The sequence below is a fragment of the Neodiprion lecontei genome, chromosome 3, assembly GCF_021901455.1.
Source record: "Neodiprion lecontei isolate iyNeoLeco1 chromosome 3, iyNeoLeco1.1, whole genome shotgun sequence".
NCBI classification, from domain to species: domain Eukaryota; kingdom Metazoa; phylum Arthropoda; class Insecta; order Hymenoptera; family Diprionidae; genus Neodiprion; species Neodiprion lecontei.
In genome coordinates this window covers 31,267,433-31,281,827 of record NC_060262.1, presented here as the reverse complement: position 1 = coordinate 31,281,827, position 14,395 = coordinate 31,267,433, and the positions used below count along the sequence as shown (strand labels likewise).

The window sequence follows — 14,395 nt, the reverse complement described above, 5'->3', positions numbered from 1 at the left end:
ATACTGTCTCATATACGAAGCATCCGTTTCATCTCGTTCAAAATTAACGCATCCGTGATGTATTACAGTTACTCTGAATTTTTTTCCATCCGAATACTTTTCGAAAAACAATTCTGCTCCTCCACCCAACGCAGATACTTCACTTGCGACTAGCTAAAACAGCGTTCCGATTCTATGCCTGCGAAAATTAAAGATCGAGAGAGCAAATGAAAAGTTGTTGGAATAATTATGAATATTGATGTTATGGAATACATCTAGCGCGTGTCAAATAGAATTCCATTTCGAAATGAATAATTCTTCTGCTTTCGTATTATAGCCGATTATTGTAGATAATCTAGTTTGTCTCCCGGAAAATTATGTAATTTATGGTATGCATCATGTATTAATCGTAAATGGATCATATATATTAATATCGTACTAGGACAGCATATACATGTGTACTGTTTGGTCTCTGCATCATTATTACATCTGATATAAATATGTACACATTCTTCTCTCAGGTACCTATACTTTATTAAATCACTGTTTTGCTACGAATTTAGGAAGAAATTTATTCTCATTAATAATTTCTTGTATCGCCGACAAGTCGGTAAATACACACAGGCCAAGTACTGGCTCGGGTTCACCATTGCGATGATTGTGTTACTCTGAAGGTGAATGCAGCCAGCATCATGTCGAAGTTGGTAACTCTCTGATGTTCTGTAAGAAGTTCTCAACTCTACCATTGGAACGTCTCAGGGGCGCAAGCGCAGGACGACTTTCGGTTGTCACACCAAAGCTCATTAGGGGTAACTGTCTTTATCTTCTTCAGTCAATGCTTCACACGTGCACGAAGCGTTGATGAAGTCGGCTCATAAATGAATAGGGACTATTTTTTACGAACTCGGAATATTGAGCATTGGTATGTTCAAAACGTAATATGGAAGGTTCGTCTCTATCAACGCTAATTATTACCTTTTCCAATATTCCATTTGACTGTTTCGTACCTTCGTCTCTCATTATTCCGTCAGGGGCAGTTGGGTTGCGCTGAGCGCAATCAGCGGCGATTGGCGGGAAAGTTGGTAGTCTCATGCGTTCGTTGTCTATGCATTTCGATTTCCGCGGCAACTGGCGGTAACGGCAGATGCCAAAGAGGCACGAGCTACACAGAACAGTGGCGTATCACGGAACTATGTAAGTAGTTTATTCACAAGAATCAACGAAAAGTAAATATCCGTCGCCCACTCCATGTACCAAAACTTGTCACAATCAGTTGTCGGTTTTACAAATTCCGAACCAAATTTCGGACTTGCATACATTTCGTTAGAACTTCCTATCGCTTGGCGTGGCTTGCTGTGGCCAGCCATTTTGAGTATTGTCGAGTGTAAACTGGTGATTGATGTAAAGCGTTACCTTGAATATGAAGGTATTTTCAAAATGATAATTATATTTATAATTATTCTGATATGATAGTTAGTTCACCTAATACGAGGATTGTTTTGTGCCTTGACGGTCTCCAAATATTTCGAGAAATGATCATTCGCTTAGTTATTTCAAGTCAACTCGGTCATGTTGTTAAACCGTAGGCGATAGAAACTTGATATTTTGTCAGTTATGTACAACGAAGTAATGCATTTACCGTGAATAGCGTGCCACTGTGAACCTACCTCACTGCCAAATTTCAATCAGTACATCAGTATTATATGTTGAGTGACGTTCGGAGTGATACACAATGCCGTATCAGGCCGACAGCAAAAGCAAACAAAATGAGAATTTATATATATGTATATGTATATGTATGTATAAACTTTCGTGATGTGTGAGTGTGAATATATTCATAGAATCATCAGCAATGTGCACAGAGAATATTAAGGTAGTCGGTAAATAATAATTAGTAGATTCTTTCACATTTATAAAAACTTTTTGGTTTCTACTTGATGGAATTTGAACCATGCTTTGCTAGTTTATCACACACTTCAAGTCTAACAATGTTTTGATATTTGAAACCCTCAATACTGCTTTAGATGTAAGTAGAACAGTACTTTATTTGACAATAGATGAATATGGAAATTTCTGAATGATGAAAGTATTTGCTAAATTAGAAAAGATTAACAAAATTTGCTGAAATGTAGTGGGTTAGTGTTAGAATGCAAGGAATACTGTCAATTGTCTAAATGGTGAATTCTAAAGACCAATATGTCTAGTATCATACAGAATATCGCCACGTGTAATAATGTAAGCTTGATAAAAACTAACAGCATTACATTGAAATATATCTTGAGTTAAATTCTGATCCAGCTCTGCAAGCGTCAACTACTGCCTACTTCTAACATGATCTAATATTGTTGCAAAACATTCATATTTTTGTGTATCCCTGTATACCTATTGCATTGAAAATATCACCAATATTGGTATATTTACATCTACATTATGGTATGTTCTTTGTTGCAGACTAAAATGAGTAAAACTAAAGATTCGCCTGTCGCGGATGGAGAAACTGAGGAGGAGTTCAGTGTTGAGAAAGTTTTGGATAGACGTGTCGTAAAGGGAAAAGTTGAATATTATCTAAAATGGAAAGGATACAGTAACGATGAAAACACATGGGAACCAGAGGAAAACCTTGATTGTCCAGACCTGATAGCACAGTTTGAAGAACAGCGTAAAAAAAGAGAAGCTGTAGGCAGTGGAAAGAAAGATGAAAAGGAACAGAAGAAACGAAAGAGTTCGTCTACACCAACTCCAACAGCTCCCTCAAAGAAAAAGGTTACTGAAGATAAGAAACCTGAAGGTGAGAGACACTATGGTTTAGAAGATTTAAGAATTTAAATCTTAGATAGTCATGTGTATTTTTTTAATTTACTTTTTCCCTAATCCTTCGAATTACCAAGTCGAGACAAATGGAGTAAATAAAAAGTATTTGAATTATAATATCAGAGGAATACTTACAGTTGATAATTATTACGGGAATATATTACATGTATGAACGATTAGAGCAAAACCACTATTGAATTTAAAAAAAAAATTTTCATATAATAACATTTTATTTTACAGGTTTTGACCGAAATTTAGAACCAGAAAGAATTATTGGAGCGACTGACTCTAGTGGTGAATTAATGTTTTTGATGAAATGGAAGGGTACGGACGATGCAGATCTTGTTCCAGCAAGGATAGCTAACGAAAAATGTCCCCAAATCGTAATTAGATTTTATGAAGAACGTCTAACCTGGCATAGTCCAACCCATGACGAAGAAAACAACAAAGCCGATCCTGAGTAGCAATTAAGACCTGAAACATTGAAACCCAAATTGGGATTGTCTTATACTGCTCGTTTTAAAATATGTCGCATATAGCCATGTCATATTAGGTTCATGTATAAGTTATGTTACACACACGAGCAGATTCGTTAATTTACTTGGATCCATAAAAGCATGATGCAAATTGATTCTTAAATTTTGAATAATACTTCTTCATTTAACGTACCGCTATAACTTACACAGTATCTAGAATTATGTTTTAGCTATATTGTATATATGTGTAGGAAACGCGGATCTGAATAATGAAATTTGACAGTTACTAAAGCACATCTACTTTAGTTTTTGAATAAATAACTGGACTTTTTCAAAAACATTCTCGTTTGGTGATATTGACGTTTTATCTCTACATTTTGTTGAGAAAAGTGAAGTTCTAGTTTAAACTGATATTTAAGAAAACAATGAAACGTGGATAATATCTGTTTATCGCATTTGGAAAATATAACATAGCTCATTATAATTTGCTTCGTGTAAAGTTTCTTCGTAATAAAAATTGGTTTTATTATGGAAAAATAGCAAATTCGCTAAGTAGACGTGGTATAATTTTTACGAATCATTTACATGTCATACCATTATGTGACTTGGTGAGATGCGTTCATTTTCTTTTCTATTTGTTAAAGTACGAGTTCACACTTATGTTGTGGCTCAACATGCCCCATGTTGTGCGTTTCTTTTAATTCGGTTTTAATAACTTTAAGTCTAATTACAGTTACAAAATGTGAATCAGCCTATACGACTGGCATTGCATTTATATTTTTTGTAGTGAACGTGTGAGAAAAAAGAACAAGAATATAACAGTTGTTATCGAATAAACGCATAACCAAATGAGCATTTATATACCCTTCGTGATATGGGATGATATAGTACAAGTTTTATTTTTACTACTATCCTTCGTTTCATATGATCTATACGCGTTGCGTCAAAATTTACGGATAGAATGGTCCAATAGAAAACCGGGGTACTACAGGTAATTGACTTCTTAAACGATAGACCTATTAATTTGGAGTTTCAATTAAGTACATCTCTTATACTACTGCCTTCCTAATCCGACACCTCTGTAACGTATATTTTCTATAGTTTTCGACAACTTCACTGAGTTTCATAGATTGAAGAATACATTAAGGAGACGCAAAGAAGACTAATAAATCTGAAGAGTGAATTGCAGCTTAGCATTAATGTAATTTTACGAAAAGAACACGCGCGTAAGCTACATTCGCTGCGATTAACGTATCAAGAGTTCCAACACTTACTGCTGAGACACGGGATATTTCCTTCGTAATTTCTATACATGCGCTCTTTTGATACGTTTTCTGCTTTTCTGGGGGTTCAATTAGTCATGAAAGGGTCCTAAAAATCGATTCTAGGACAAAATATTTTTTGTTTAAAAAATAAGTAAAGCAACCCCTTTGGATTTTTCGTGAAAACATCGACGATTGTTGAAAATGCTACAATAGATTTTATATACGCCATATCGACATAATTTTCTCAGAGGAATTGATTGCGCGCAGTCCGAATACTCTGCAAGCAACGTATCTAGAGTTACAGCCGAAAAAACGAAAAATTCTAATTTAATTACACTGATGTTGGTCCCACGCTCGTTTTGATATCTTTTTCGTCTTTCGTTAACCCATTTGGATTTCTTCAGTCAAAATTTTTCCGATTTTGAAAAATAGTTGAATTTATTCTTTGATACACTATGTCGACGTAATTTTGCGAGTGGAATCAATTGGGCGCAATCCAAATACGCTGCGAGCAACGGATCAAAAAGTACAGCTGAAAAACGGAAGATTTCCTACTTGATTAACATTGCTGAATTTGGCTGAAATGAATTACCTCAAATGAATTTTTTTAGCCGTCGGTCATTTCACAGTCATAATAATATCCGACACTACATAAATCATCTGGGTACACGGGATAGTAACACTTGTTCTTGTCGTCCTTACGTACCGACCGTCTACCGACTTAGTTCGGTCATGGAAAGCCCCAATTTGGCTAGCAGTCACTATGTGTCTTCAGTCAACGGTATCAAGAAATTCGCTTTCTTCTTAACACGCGAAGTAAATAGCATGAGAACATCTTTGTCCTCTATTGCTAGGTTTGTTGGCATCTCAGTCTACCTCACCGGCACTACAGATCGCAGAAATCTACTATATACGCTTATGTCGGTAACTCACCATTATGTTTTTGTGGCAGACGTAGCAGACCAATTCAAACGGACTGGTCTCTGCAAGAGACTGTGGTTGCTTATTTGAGCGACCGAGGGCCGAGATTACCCAAGCATGGATTTGATTATTTGGTGAGAGCGCACCCAAGGAGCGCACAGCACAAGTATAACGCTGTACGGTCACATGGTGTCAAACAAGCAACAATACCATCAATTGAGTGTATTCTCATTTGCGTAGGTGAGAAAATACGTGTTTTTCTATCTAAATTGCTCACATCGTCAAGCATATACAGTTGTTTTGTCTGAATATATTATTTGAATAAAGATTTAACAGACGAGAGCTTTTCTCTTAATTTATTGATAAAAAATAACTCTATGTATAAAGTCCAATATACGAAACAGCCTGCGGTACTTTTATTCTATTGAAACCTCACTTATGTGCCGGTACTGTATGAAAAAGATAGGACCATTTTTTTTATTGAATTTTCCTGAAAAAACTGCAGGTCATAACATTATATGGACTGTCGTATGAGCAAAACGAATGTAGATTCGGTAATAGAATGGGGAGTAAGGAGGATATATTTGGAAAAAAGCGGCATTTGAATGAAATGTCAAACGCTGAATTACCAAAGGCGTTTACTTCGTCAAATCGTAATCATTGGCAAAAAAGATCAAGAAGCGATAAAGCCTTTGAACCGCTAGTCGAAAGTTTGTTTAAAAAACAATTCTTAATTGAAAACGATAACTTCATTATCCCTAAACCAGAAACAATGTTTACCGATAATCCATGGGATATAAATAGGCTACAAATATTGAAAAGAGAGCTAAACGATATAAAAAACAAGTTAAACGATTATGACATCGCCACGTGGCATCAGCACACAAGCCGAAGAAACAGAGCTGGAGATGTGCAGTGGCGTCTCCGTAATGAAATAGATCCGGAATTCCTGACTCAGGCATGGTGTAAATTTTATGAAAATGTATCTTGTTTCCCATTGGTACCAAACACTGCTGTAAAGGCTGAGAAACTTTTGTCAGTTCACCTGTGTGAGGCACCTGGTGCTTTCATTACATCTTTAAATCACTGGTTAAGGTTGAACGCACCTAATGTACAATGGGACTGGACTGCTATGACATTAAATCCATATTATGAAGGGAACCCTCTTTCTTGTATGATAAATGACGATAGATTTATCATATCCTCCTTGAATCAATGGTGCTTCGGCAGTGATTATACTGGGAATCTGATGAATCTAAAAAACATGATGAATCTGGTTGAAAAGTGTCAAGAAAAAGGAGATGTATTATTGGTTACAGCTGATGGCAGTATAGATTGTACTAATGATCCTGGAGAGCAAGAATCAACCGTTGCACCGTTGCATTATTGCGAAGCAGTCACAGGCCTTTTGCTACTATCCGAGCACGGAAGTCTACTCCTGAAAATGTTTACAATATTTGAACATGATTCATTGTGCTTAGTTTACCTTATTTCCTGTTTGTTCCATCAAGTATTTATAAACAAGCCTGCAACCAGCAAAGAGGGAAATTCTGAAATATATTTGGTATGCTTGGATTATCGAGGACCAAGCTATATTGCTCCTTATTTGAACATATTGAAAAAATATTATGAGAAACGTCCAGATAAATCAATGTTCCGTAAAGAGGATATACCAGATGAATTTTTCCAACAAATGATCTCATGCGGCGAGTTCTTCAAAGCTTATCAGAGTGAAGTGATATTAAAGAATATAGAAGCCTATCATTGCGGCGAGGATAATGGACAGTTAGATTTTGAAACTAAAAAAATTAAACGCCTTGTTGCAAATAAATTCATATCAACGTATGGTCTTCGAAAACTGGAAAATGAAAGTTTAGAAGTAGTTGGAAAAACTAAACTGACACACATCCATTCCATCAATTTGGATCCAAGAATACCAGATGGCTCATACAATAGACGGCGAGTAATGGAAAATCTAGAGCCAGAATGCCTTCTCTTAACGCTATGTCAAAATCTAATTCCAATTCAAGTTCGAGAAATGACACGGTGGTTTACAGTGAGATTCTATTCTTAATATATATTTACGTGTGTAATTATTGTATCGACGATGTCAACGGTTTAACTCAAACATAATTGTAGTTCACAGGACCTTTGGATGCATTGCAAATCTGCTGTGGAAAATTGTTTCTGAAAGTGCAGAGTTCTAAATTCTGTACAGGAAAGTTTTTGAAAATTCGTAACAGAGTTTTTGAACTATCGGAAAAACTTGGTATTGATCATCCCTGCAGTCAAGTAGAATCCATTCGAAACTTTGTAAATGTGTTAGAAAGTGATACGAAGAATTATAAGTATTTGGGTTTTGAACCATCAATTACACAAAACAATAACAGTAGTTTAAGCAAGATAAATAAAGAACTGGAGAACATACTAGAAGGGGACAGTCTGGTTTTGATTGGCTATTCTTTGTTAACTCAGTTGAATGTAGGAATTCTATACATATTGGCCCACACATTTAAATCACTCGGTGTGATATTGGATGAAAAATTTGGCTGCATAATTATATTGAAGCATAATTTACACACTAAAAGTATATTGGAGTGTTTTAAAGAAGTTCTCAATGCTACGATTAAAGCTGAAGCCTCTGGTGAATCTGTACTATCAGTTTTACCTGTCACAAAACTTTGTGGTAAGAATAAAGCTTTGTCCATCCTAAGTAATTTTCTTATTAAATCAAACACTCTATTACAAATTTCTTACCAATTTCATACTTTTAGAAAGCGATCTTTATCCCAACATCGTTGACGCTAATCATTGGACCATCGCGCACTGTGTGAAAGGAATTGGTGAATGTGTGCAAAAAAAGTTATCAAGTAATACATCACATTAACATAATACAATACATGTGATTATCTTTTACTTATTTCTCAAAAATGAATGACTAAAATCAGAGTCTTTCAAAGTTTCACCATAATATGGAAGTTTTGAATAAAATTATACATGGTTGTCCTGATCCTTTCAGCACAAATGGGAATTACTGGACACAGTTAAATAAACTTCGAAATATTTGTACAGAGCAATGTAATATTTTATGCAAGAATTTTATGACTCATCCAAACTGGATACGTTGATGCGATTTATGAATTATATACTTATCTGACGAATAAATAGTATAAATGAGACATTGAGAATATATTCTTTAACATACCTTGTAGGTCTCTAAGTTTCCATATCGATAGATAAGTATGCTATACATACTTATGTTTTATTCATCGCACATTGACCTAAATGCCCGTATTTGAAGTTACTTTTACGTGGTATACTCTACCGGTGATGCCCAAGATAAAATCAAAAGCTCTTTCTGTAGCAAAGCAGTTAATATACCTAGTTTTCTTGAAATAGTTGCGTAATACTTCAGAGTTCTTCAGCTACTCATTCTAACTGCTCTAGATTAGACCGAGTGTTTCTAAGTGTAGTGAAGGTGGCGTATTATCAATTAATGTAACTAATTATAAATGTCTTTTTAGACTACATATTGAGTGAAATATGAGGAGTAACCTGTTGCATAATTGTGTCCGACATTTTACAAGCGAAAAAATTACTCCACAAATATGTGTTATCGGCGCTGGTCCGGCTGGCTTTTATGCTACTCAACATTTGATTAAGGTACATGATGCTGATGTTGAATTCGTGACAAATTATTTGTGTAATTTTGAGATTTATGATCTGTATTGATCTTACATATGATACAAAGTAAGATCTTGAAGAATATTTGCAAAATATTTTTGATCTAGATGCTAATCTGTGACTAATTTTTCGTGTTATCCTATTATATAGACATTGAAAGATGCAAGAGTTGATATATTAGATAGATTACCAGTGCCATTTGGACTGGTAAGATTTGGCGTTGCCCCTGATCATCCTGAAGTAAAGAATGTTATCCACACATTTCATAAAACTGCACAAAATCCAAATGTTAACTTCTTTGGAAATATTGACGTGGGGAAAGATGTTACAATAAAACAATTGCGAGACGCCTACCACGTTATTATATTGGTAAATACTTACAATTAGTATAAAAGTTATTCATATGAAGTATCAAAAATTCATCCAATGAATGGGTGCTAAGAACCAATGTTATTGTATGTAATATGGAAATCAGTATTGTTTGCTTGGTAATAGATATGAATTAAAATTACAGGCATATGGTGCAGAACAAGATAGAGAATTGCATATACCTGGTGAAAATTTAAACAATGTTATATCAGGACGTCGATTTGTAGGCTGGTACAACGGACTACCAGTCGACAAAGATTTGAACATTGATTTGGATGTCGACGAAGCTGTAATTTGTGGTCAAGGGAATGTTGCTATGGACATTGCTCGAATTCTCTTAACTCCAATTGACAAATTAAAGGTATGTTGTCAAGATTATGAATATTGTGACAAACTAATCATAAATGAAATAATCTTATCCTCATTTAATAATACAATATTTTGACCACCTTTAAAATGAAATCTGTGATACTAGTTATGACACACGAAAAAATACAAGACTATGGTTAGTCAATAAAATTACTAACTCTTGAAAAATTGAAATACTTGATTTTAATTACAGAACACAGATATTACGGCACATGCATTGGAACAGCTATCGCATAGCAAAGTGCGGAAGGTCTGGTTAATTGGACGTCGTGGACCTCTGCAAGCTGCTTTTACTATAAAGGAACTTCGTGAATTGATTAAACTTGAAAACTGTAGTACACAATGGCGCAGTGCTGATTTTTATGGCGCGAGAGATCACTTACCAAAATTAGCACGGCCACGGAAGCGTTTAACTGAGTTGATGCTCAAGTCTTTGGATGAAACTCCTGCGACCAAATCCAATTCTAAAAACGTGTTAGCTCCTATATTTTTCCGAGGTCCTGTCGAATTTCAAGGCACAAATGCTGTAGAAAATTTGAAATTATGCATAAATGAGTTAAGTGGCGATAACACAACTGGCCTTATTGCAAGAAGTACAAACAGTTTTGAGGATATTAAGTGTGGCTTAGCACTAAGATGCATAGGCTATAAGTCGGTTCAAGTTGATCCTGACATTCTGTTCGATTCAAAGAATGGCCGAGTCCTAGCCCAACATGGTAAGGTAGCAGAAAACTTCTATGCTACAGGTTGGGTGGCAACTGGTCCTGTAGGAGTAATATTGTCCACCATGACGAATGCTTTTGAAGTTGCCAATCGAATATGCACGGAGTTGAAAGTAGAAGAGAGAAAACCAGGGTGGACTGAAGTCTCATCTGTTTTAACTCGAAATAAAGTACAAATTGTCACGTACGAAGACTGGGAAAAAATAGACCAAGTGGAACAGCAGAGAGGAAAAATTGTTGGGAAACCAAGAGAAAAGATTGTGGACGTTACCGAAATGCTTCATATAGCGTCTAAGTAATGAATATTAAGTTATACTGAAGTGTATTTGGACTTTATTCCTATACTCAAAAAAAGAAAAAGTATTTATTTGCCATAAATGGAAATTTTTATCAAGGCTTTAATATCAACGACATTTGCATCATAGATATCCATAGAATAATTTTTTTTGAACTGTAATATCTTTTAGGTGAAACATACAATCAACTTGTAATACACATTAGTTATTCAGAAAGGGAAGGCATCATAGTCGATTAGCACATTCACGGGTTATAAATGCACAAAATACGATTAAATATGAGTGCAAATACTTATTGTAGTAATGGAATCTCAAATTGTCCTGATATAGTAGATAAAAAGATTGTATTTATATTTGTATGAAAACATATTAAACTTTTACTCATATTTTCAATAAGTCGCGAAATTTTGTGCTAAATCACCAATTTACAGTTGTTATACGCAGTTATATTTAAATTCTTTTATCGTAATTATGTACAAGTATAACAGTTTTTTTATAATAATTGATCATAGTACATATTATTCATTTTCAATGGTACGATCCCTTAATGTGCGTATAAATTCTTGGTCTGCTTGAACTTTTTCTTTAATGTATTGTGGCATATTCGGCACTATGTAGGATATGAACTTTGTTACACCAAATACGAAATGCTAAACAGAAAGGAAAAAGTACCTGTTTCAGTACCAATTTACAGTAGAACGTAGTTTCTGTTTAAGGCTAGAAAAAGCTGAAATTGTGTGTGCCAGTTACGATTTCTCATTATTCCGAAAAAACGTGTAAGCGCTTAACACTCACCTTAGATTGAGATAACTTTCAGTTCTATGATTTAAATTTCAACTTTAATTTACTTGTGCTAATTCCTAGCAAACGACAAGTTTACAAAACTGTACAATCGTGAACTATTTGGTGGGTTTGAGGGTATTGAAACTTACCTCAAATATTGCGAGAAATATGAATTGCCAACATAGTATGTACCAGTATTGCGGTGTTAATTCATATGCTAGTGGATGATCAGGTGGATAGCGGTAACCGACATATCTACACGTATCCGGTTTTAAAGTTGATTTGTAATGTTTAGTTGCAAATATTGACAGTGAGTCATTTACATAGCCCGTTAGGCTACCATGTTCCATTTTATAGAGCAATTTTGGTACGAAATCACTAGTAAATCCTATAATTAAACCCTGAGAGATACAGAATAATTTCAATATTATTATTGCATTTATAGTAAACTTGGAGAATGATAATTTTTACTCGCATTAAATACAACTGCGGTATAGGTCACTCCTTGCAAAATATCTTCCCATGCACCCAAATTTGTCACTCTACGCGGAAAAGGTCTTCTAAGGTCACACAACATCTTCTGTGCATCAATTCGTACTTCAAATATGTTGTTTATCAATGCGAACATTGGTGCCAGAGGAAATGTTGATACGAATAAAGTTACAAATCCGTATTGTAGCACTAAATTATTTTTTTTTTTGTTAATTATCTTACTGTCATGATAACTTTCAATAGGTTGCTAATTTCTTACCCATTTCATGTACCTCTGCATACAAAGTGAATTGTCCATTTTCTTTAAGCAAGTAGTCTTCTTCCCAACGTGGCAAATTTGCAAATTTGTTCATCTTTCCCCTGAACCAATGTTGAACTTTTGGAACAAGTATTTCGACAATATTCATAAACACTTGCTTTCCACACATAATAATTGCTAACTGTATTGAAAGTTCGCTTAAACAACCTGCTGGATCACATTGCTGCATAGCAATACCAGACATAAGATTCCAGCGTCCATGATCGCCAGGATGTGTGTAAAACTTCCCTTTGAAGAATGCTACGTACACTAATGCAGAGTAGTAATTAATAAATGACAGAATATAGATTTTTATAGTGTAACTCTTGCTATACTCTGCACGTGTTCTAGGATTCTCTAAATCAGTCAAGATTAAAGCTAGCTTTTGATATACCTGTAAAAACAAAAAATTCAGATCAACGTTGAAATGTCTTTTATCACGTTACAGGGAGTCCAAATCTGTACTTACAAATTCCAGTGCCAATATGAAGATCAAATTTAAAAATGAAGCAATAACAATTGCTATTATTGAACTGTTCCAGCGAAGGATTTGGTTGTGGCTAACTCTCAAAAAGTTTGTTATTGTTGTTCTCAAAAGAACAACGCCAAAGTATATTGAACATGCCGTAACTGTCTAAAACATGAAAGGATATTTAGAAGTACAAGTAAATGTTATACACCTTAGACCTTTTCATTTTCAGGAAATTCTAGAGTGATTGCTCAGCTCTGAAAAAAAATTTAGTAATGAATTATCTTGTCATACGTACCAGTACCATGATGAGGCTGACGGATAACGCTATTTGCCAGGTCTTACGAAATGCATCATGCTCCAGATGAACCTTTTTTGTCAGTGAATTATAACGATACTTGGTTGCTGCTTTTTCAAACTGTGGTCGAATGTCGTGGTCTATTATTGTATCACGAAGATTCCAGTACCAACTTAAAATTGATAACTTTCGCTTCCACATTTTGTTGAAGATTGTTGCTATTGAAATTGACCCATCAATGATATGTTTATTGTAATAATGTATAAAAAACGACGCAACTTAGAACAGTATATCGACATGATTGGTTTGATCTCTATACCCCATAATGCCATAAATGCTGAATAAAAAACTGTCATATTGTTATCAGCGATATGCGAAATTTTTGTGTAGGAACAAGAGTCAGATATTTTGTATGCAGAACAGTGGTTTTCGTCCGGACACCGTCCACACATTTTTTCCACACTTGAACACAACTCATCTCTGTATGTAAACAAGTTGTTTGTTAATTTTAAATAGGAACAGTTATTAGGCAATCCGATTTCATTAATTTAATATTTTCATGATGGCATAGTCTTACACAAATGAGTTACTTCCATGTAAAGTAGTAACTCCAAAAATGAATGTGGCAATTCCTACAACAGTTGGAAATAGCAGCATTCGATTGTAAAACGCCAGCCAAGTGAAGTAAAGACCAACTTCGCAACCGAAGTAGAGGCAAATTAAATTCAATGGTTGGTATTTAAATGTCGCCTTAGGACTGCCCCACTCATGATACAGAATCTGTTGATGAGATACAATGTGAATAATTCATTTTCAAATATAGTAATAAAAGTTTAAAAATGTAAGCATGTGAAATGGAATTTCATGCCATGAAATTATAAATTTGTCATATACATATCTTTCCTTACCCTACCCACGTCAAAAATTTTTATTTGTCCAATAATATTGTTAACTTAAAATCATTGAACTCACTATTCCAGACAATGTTATTCTCATGACCCTACTTAAAATTTTTATGTGTTAAATCATGTAATGTTTTGAAAGAATTCAGCGTGCAATTGATTACATGAGTTCTCTTGTAAATTTGATAAAACATCTAAGAAGTCGCATAAAACATTATAAAAGTACGAATCATTGGACATACCAGATTAAAAATCATATAG

The 14,395-nt window shown here is 34.7% G+C and overlaps 3 protein-coding genes across 11 annotated transcripts; 2 read left to right on the top strand and 1 right to left on the bottom strand.

Annotated features, from left to right (window-relative positions):
- Window positions 1-1,077: 1,077 nt before the first annotated feature.
- LOC107219220 (chromobox protein homolog 1) lies at window positions 1,078-4,110 on the top strand. 2 transcript variants are annotated; one of them, XM_015657377.2, is made up of 3 exons: window positions 1,078-1,173; window positions 2,431-2,767; window positions 3,031-4,110. In XM_015657377.2, the coding sequence occupies exons 2-3, from the start codon at window positions 2,437-2,439 to the stop codon at window positions 3,252-3,254; spliced, it is 555 nt and encodes a 184-aa protein (XP_015512863.1). In that variant the 5' UTR covers window positions 1,078-1,173; window positions 2,431-2,436; the 3' UTR covers window positions 3,255-4,110. The 2 variants fall into 2 exon arrangements, with proteins under 2 accessions (XP_015512863.1, XP_046589569.1); XM_046733613.1 differs by lacking the exon at window positions 1,078-1,173 and adding an exon at window positions 1,198-1,405.
- Window positions 4,111-5,247: 1,137 nt separating this feature from the next.
- Window positions 5,248-14,125, top strand: LOC107219211 (NADPH:adrenodoxin oxidoreductase, mitochondrial). Of its 8 annotated transcripts, none has more exons than XR_006903615.1 (6): window positions 5,248-5,385; window positions 5,484-7,508; window positions 7,592-8,138; window positions 8,227-8,322; window positions 8,977-9,115; window positions 9,287-9,423. XR_006903615.1 is itself a non-coding variant. In XM_015657367.2 (6 exons), the coding sequence occupies exons 3-6, from the start codon at window positions 8,996-8,998 to the stop codon at window positions 10,893-10,895; spliced, it is 1,383 nt and encodes a 460-aa protein (XP_015512853.1). In that variant the 5' UTR covers window positions 5,255-5,385; window positions 5,484-5,692; window positions 8,977-8,995; the 3' UTR covers window positions 10,896-14,125. The 8 variants fall into 8 exon arrangements, 6 of the variants coding, with proteins under 6 accessions (XP_046591883.1, XP_046591885.1, XP_046591884.1 ...); XM_015657367.2 differs by lacking the exons at window positions 7,592-8,138; window positions 8,227-8,322 and adding exons at window positions 9,651-9,866; window positions 10,068-14,125 and having other exon boundaries at window positions 5,255-5,385; window positions 5,484-5,692; window positions 9,287-9,505; XM_046735927.1 differs by lacking the exons at window positions 8,977-9,115; window positions 9,287-9,423 and adding an exon at window positions 8,472-8,949.
- Window positions 11,411-12,527, bottom strand: LOC124293738 (anoctamin-3-like). The gene is made up of 3 exons (XM_046735932.1): window positions 12,427-12,527; window positions 11,825-12,076; window positions 11,411-11,542 (listed from the first exon to the last, which is right to left on the bottom strand). Exons 1-3 carry the CDS (start codon window positions 12,463-12,465, stop codon window positions 11,411-11,413), a joined length of 423 nt encoding a protein of 140 aa, XP_046591888.1. The 5' UTR covers window positions 12,466-12,527.
- Window positions 14,126-14,395: the final 270 nt, after the last annotated feature.

Coding starts and splice junctions, on each gene's coding strand:
- LOC107219220 (XM_046733613.1), top strand. Junction 2,768..3,030: donor TGAAGATAAGAAACCTGAAG/GTGAGAGACACT, acceptor TTTATTTTACAG/GTTTTGACCGAAATTTAGAA.
- LOC107219211 (XM_046735927.1), top strand. CDS start 6,015: ATGGGGAGTAAGGAGGATATATTTGGAAAAAAGCGGCATTTGAATGAA. Junction 8,139..8,226: donor ACCTGTCACAAAACTTTGTG/GTAAGAATAAAG, acceptor TCATACTTTTAG/AAAGCGATCTTTATCCCAAC. Junction 8,323..8,471: donor TGTGCAAAAAAAGTTATCAA/GTAATACATCAC, acceptor TGATCCTTTCAG/CACAAATGGGAATTACTGGA.
- LOC124293738 (XM_046735932.1), bottom strand. CDS start 12,465: ATGGACAATTCACTTTGTATGCAGAGGTACATGAAATGG. Junction 12,077..12,426: donor TGCAGAGGTACATGAAATGG/GTAAGAAATTAG, acceptor TGTATCTCTCAG/GGTTTAATTATAGGATTTAC. Junction 11,543..11,824: donor TATTTCTCGCAATATTTGAG/GTAAGTTTCAAT, acceptor CTTTCTGTTTAG/CATTTCGTATTTGGTGTAAC.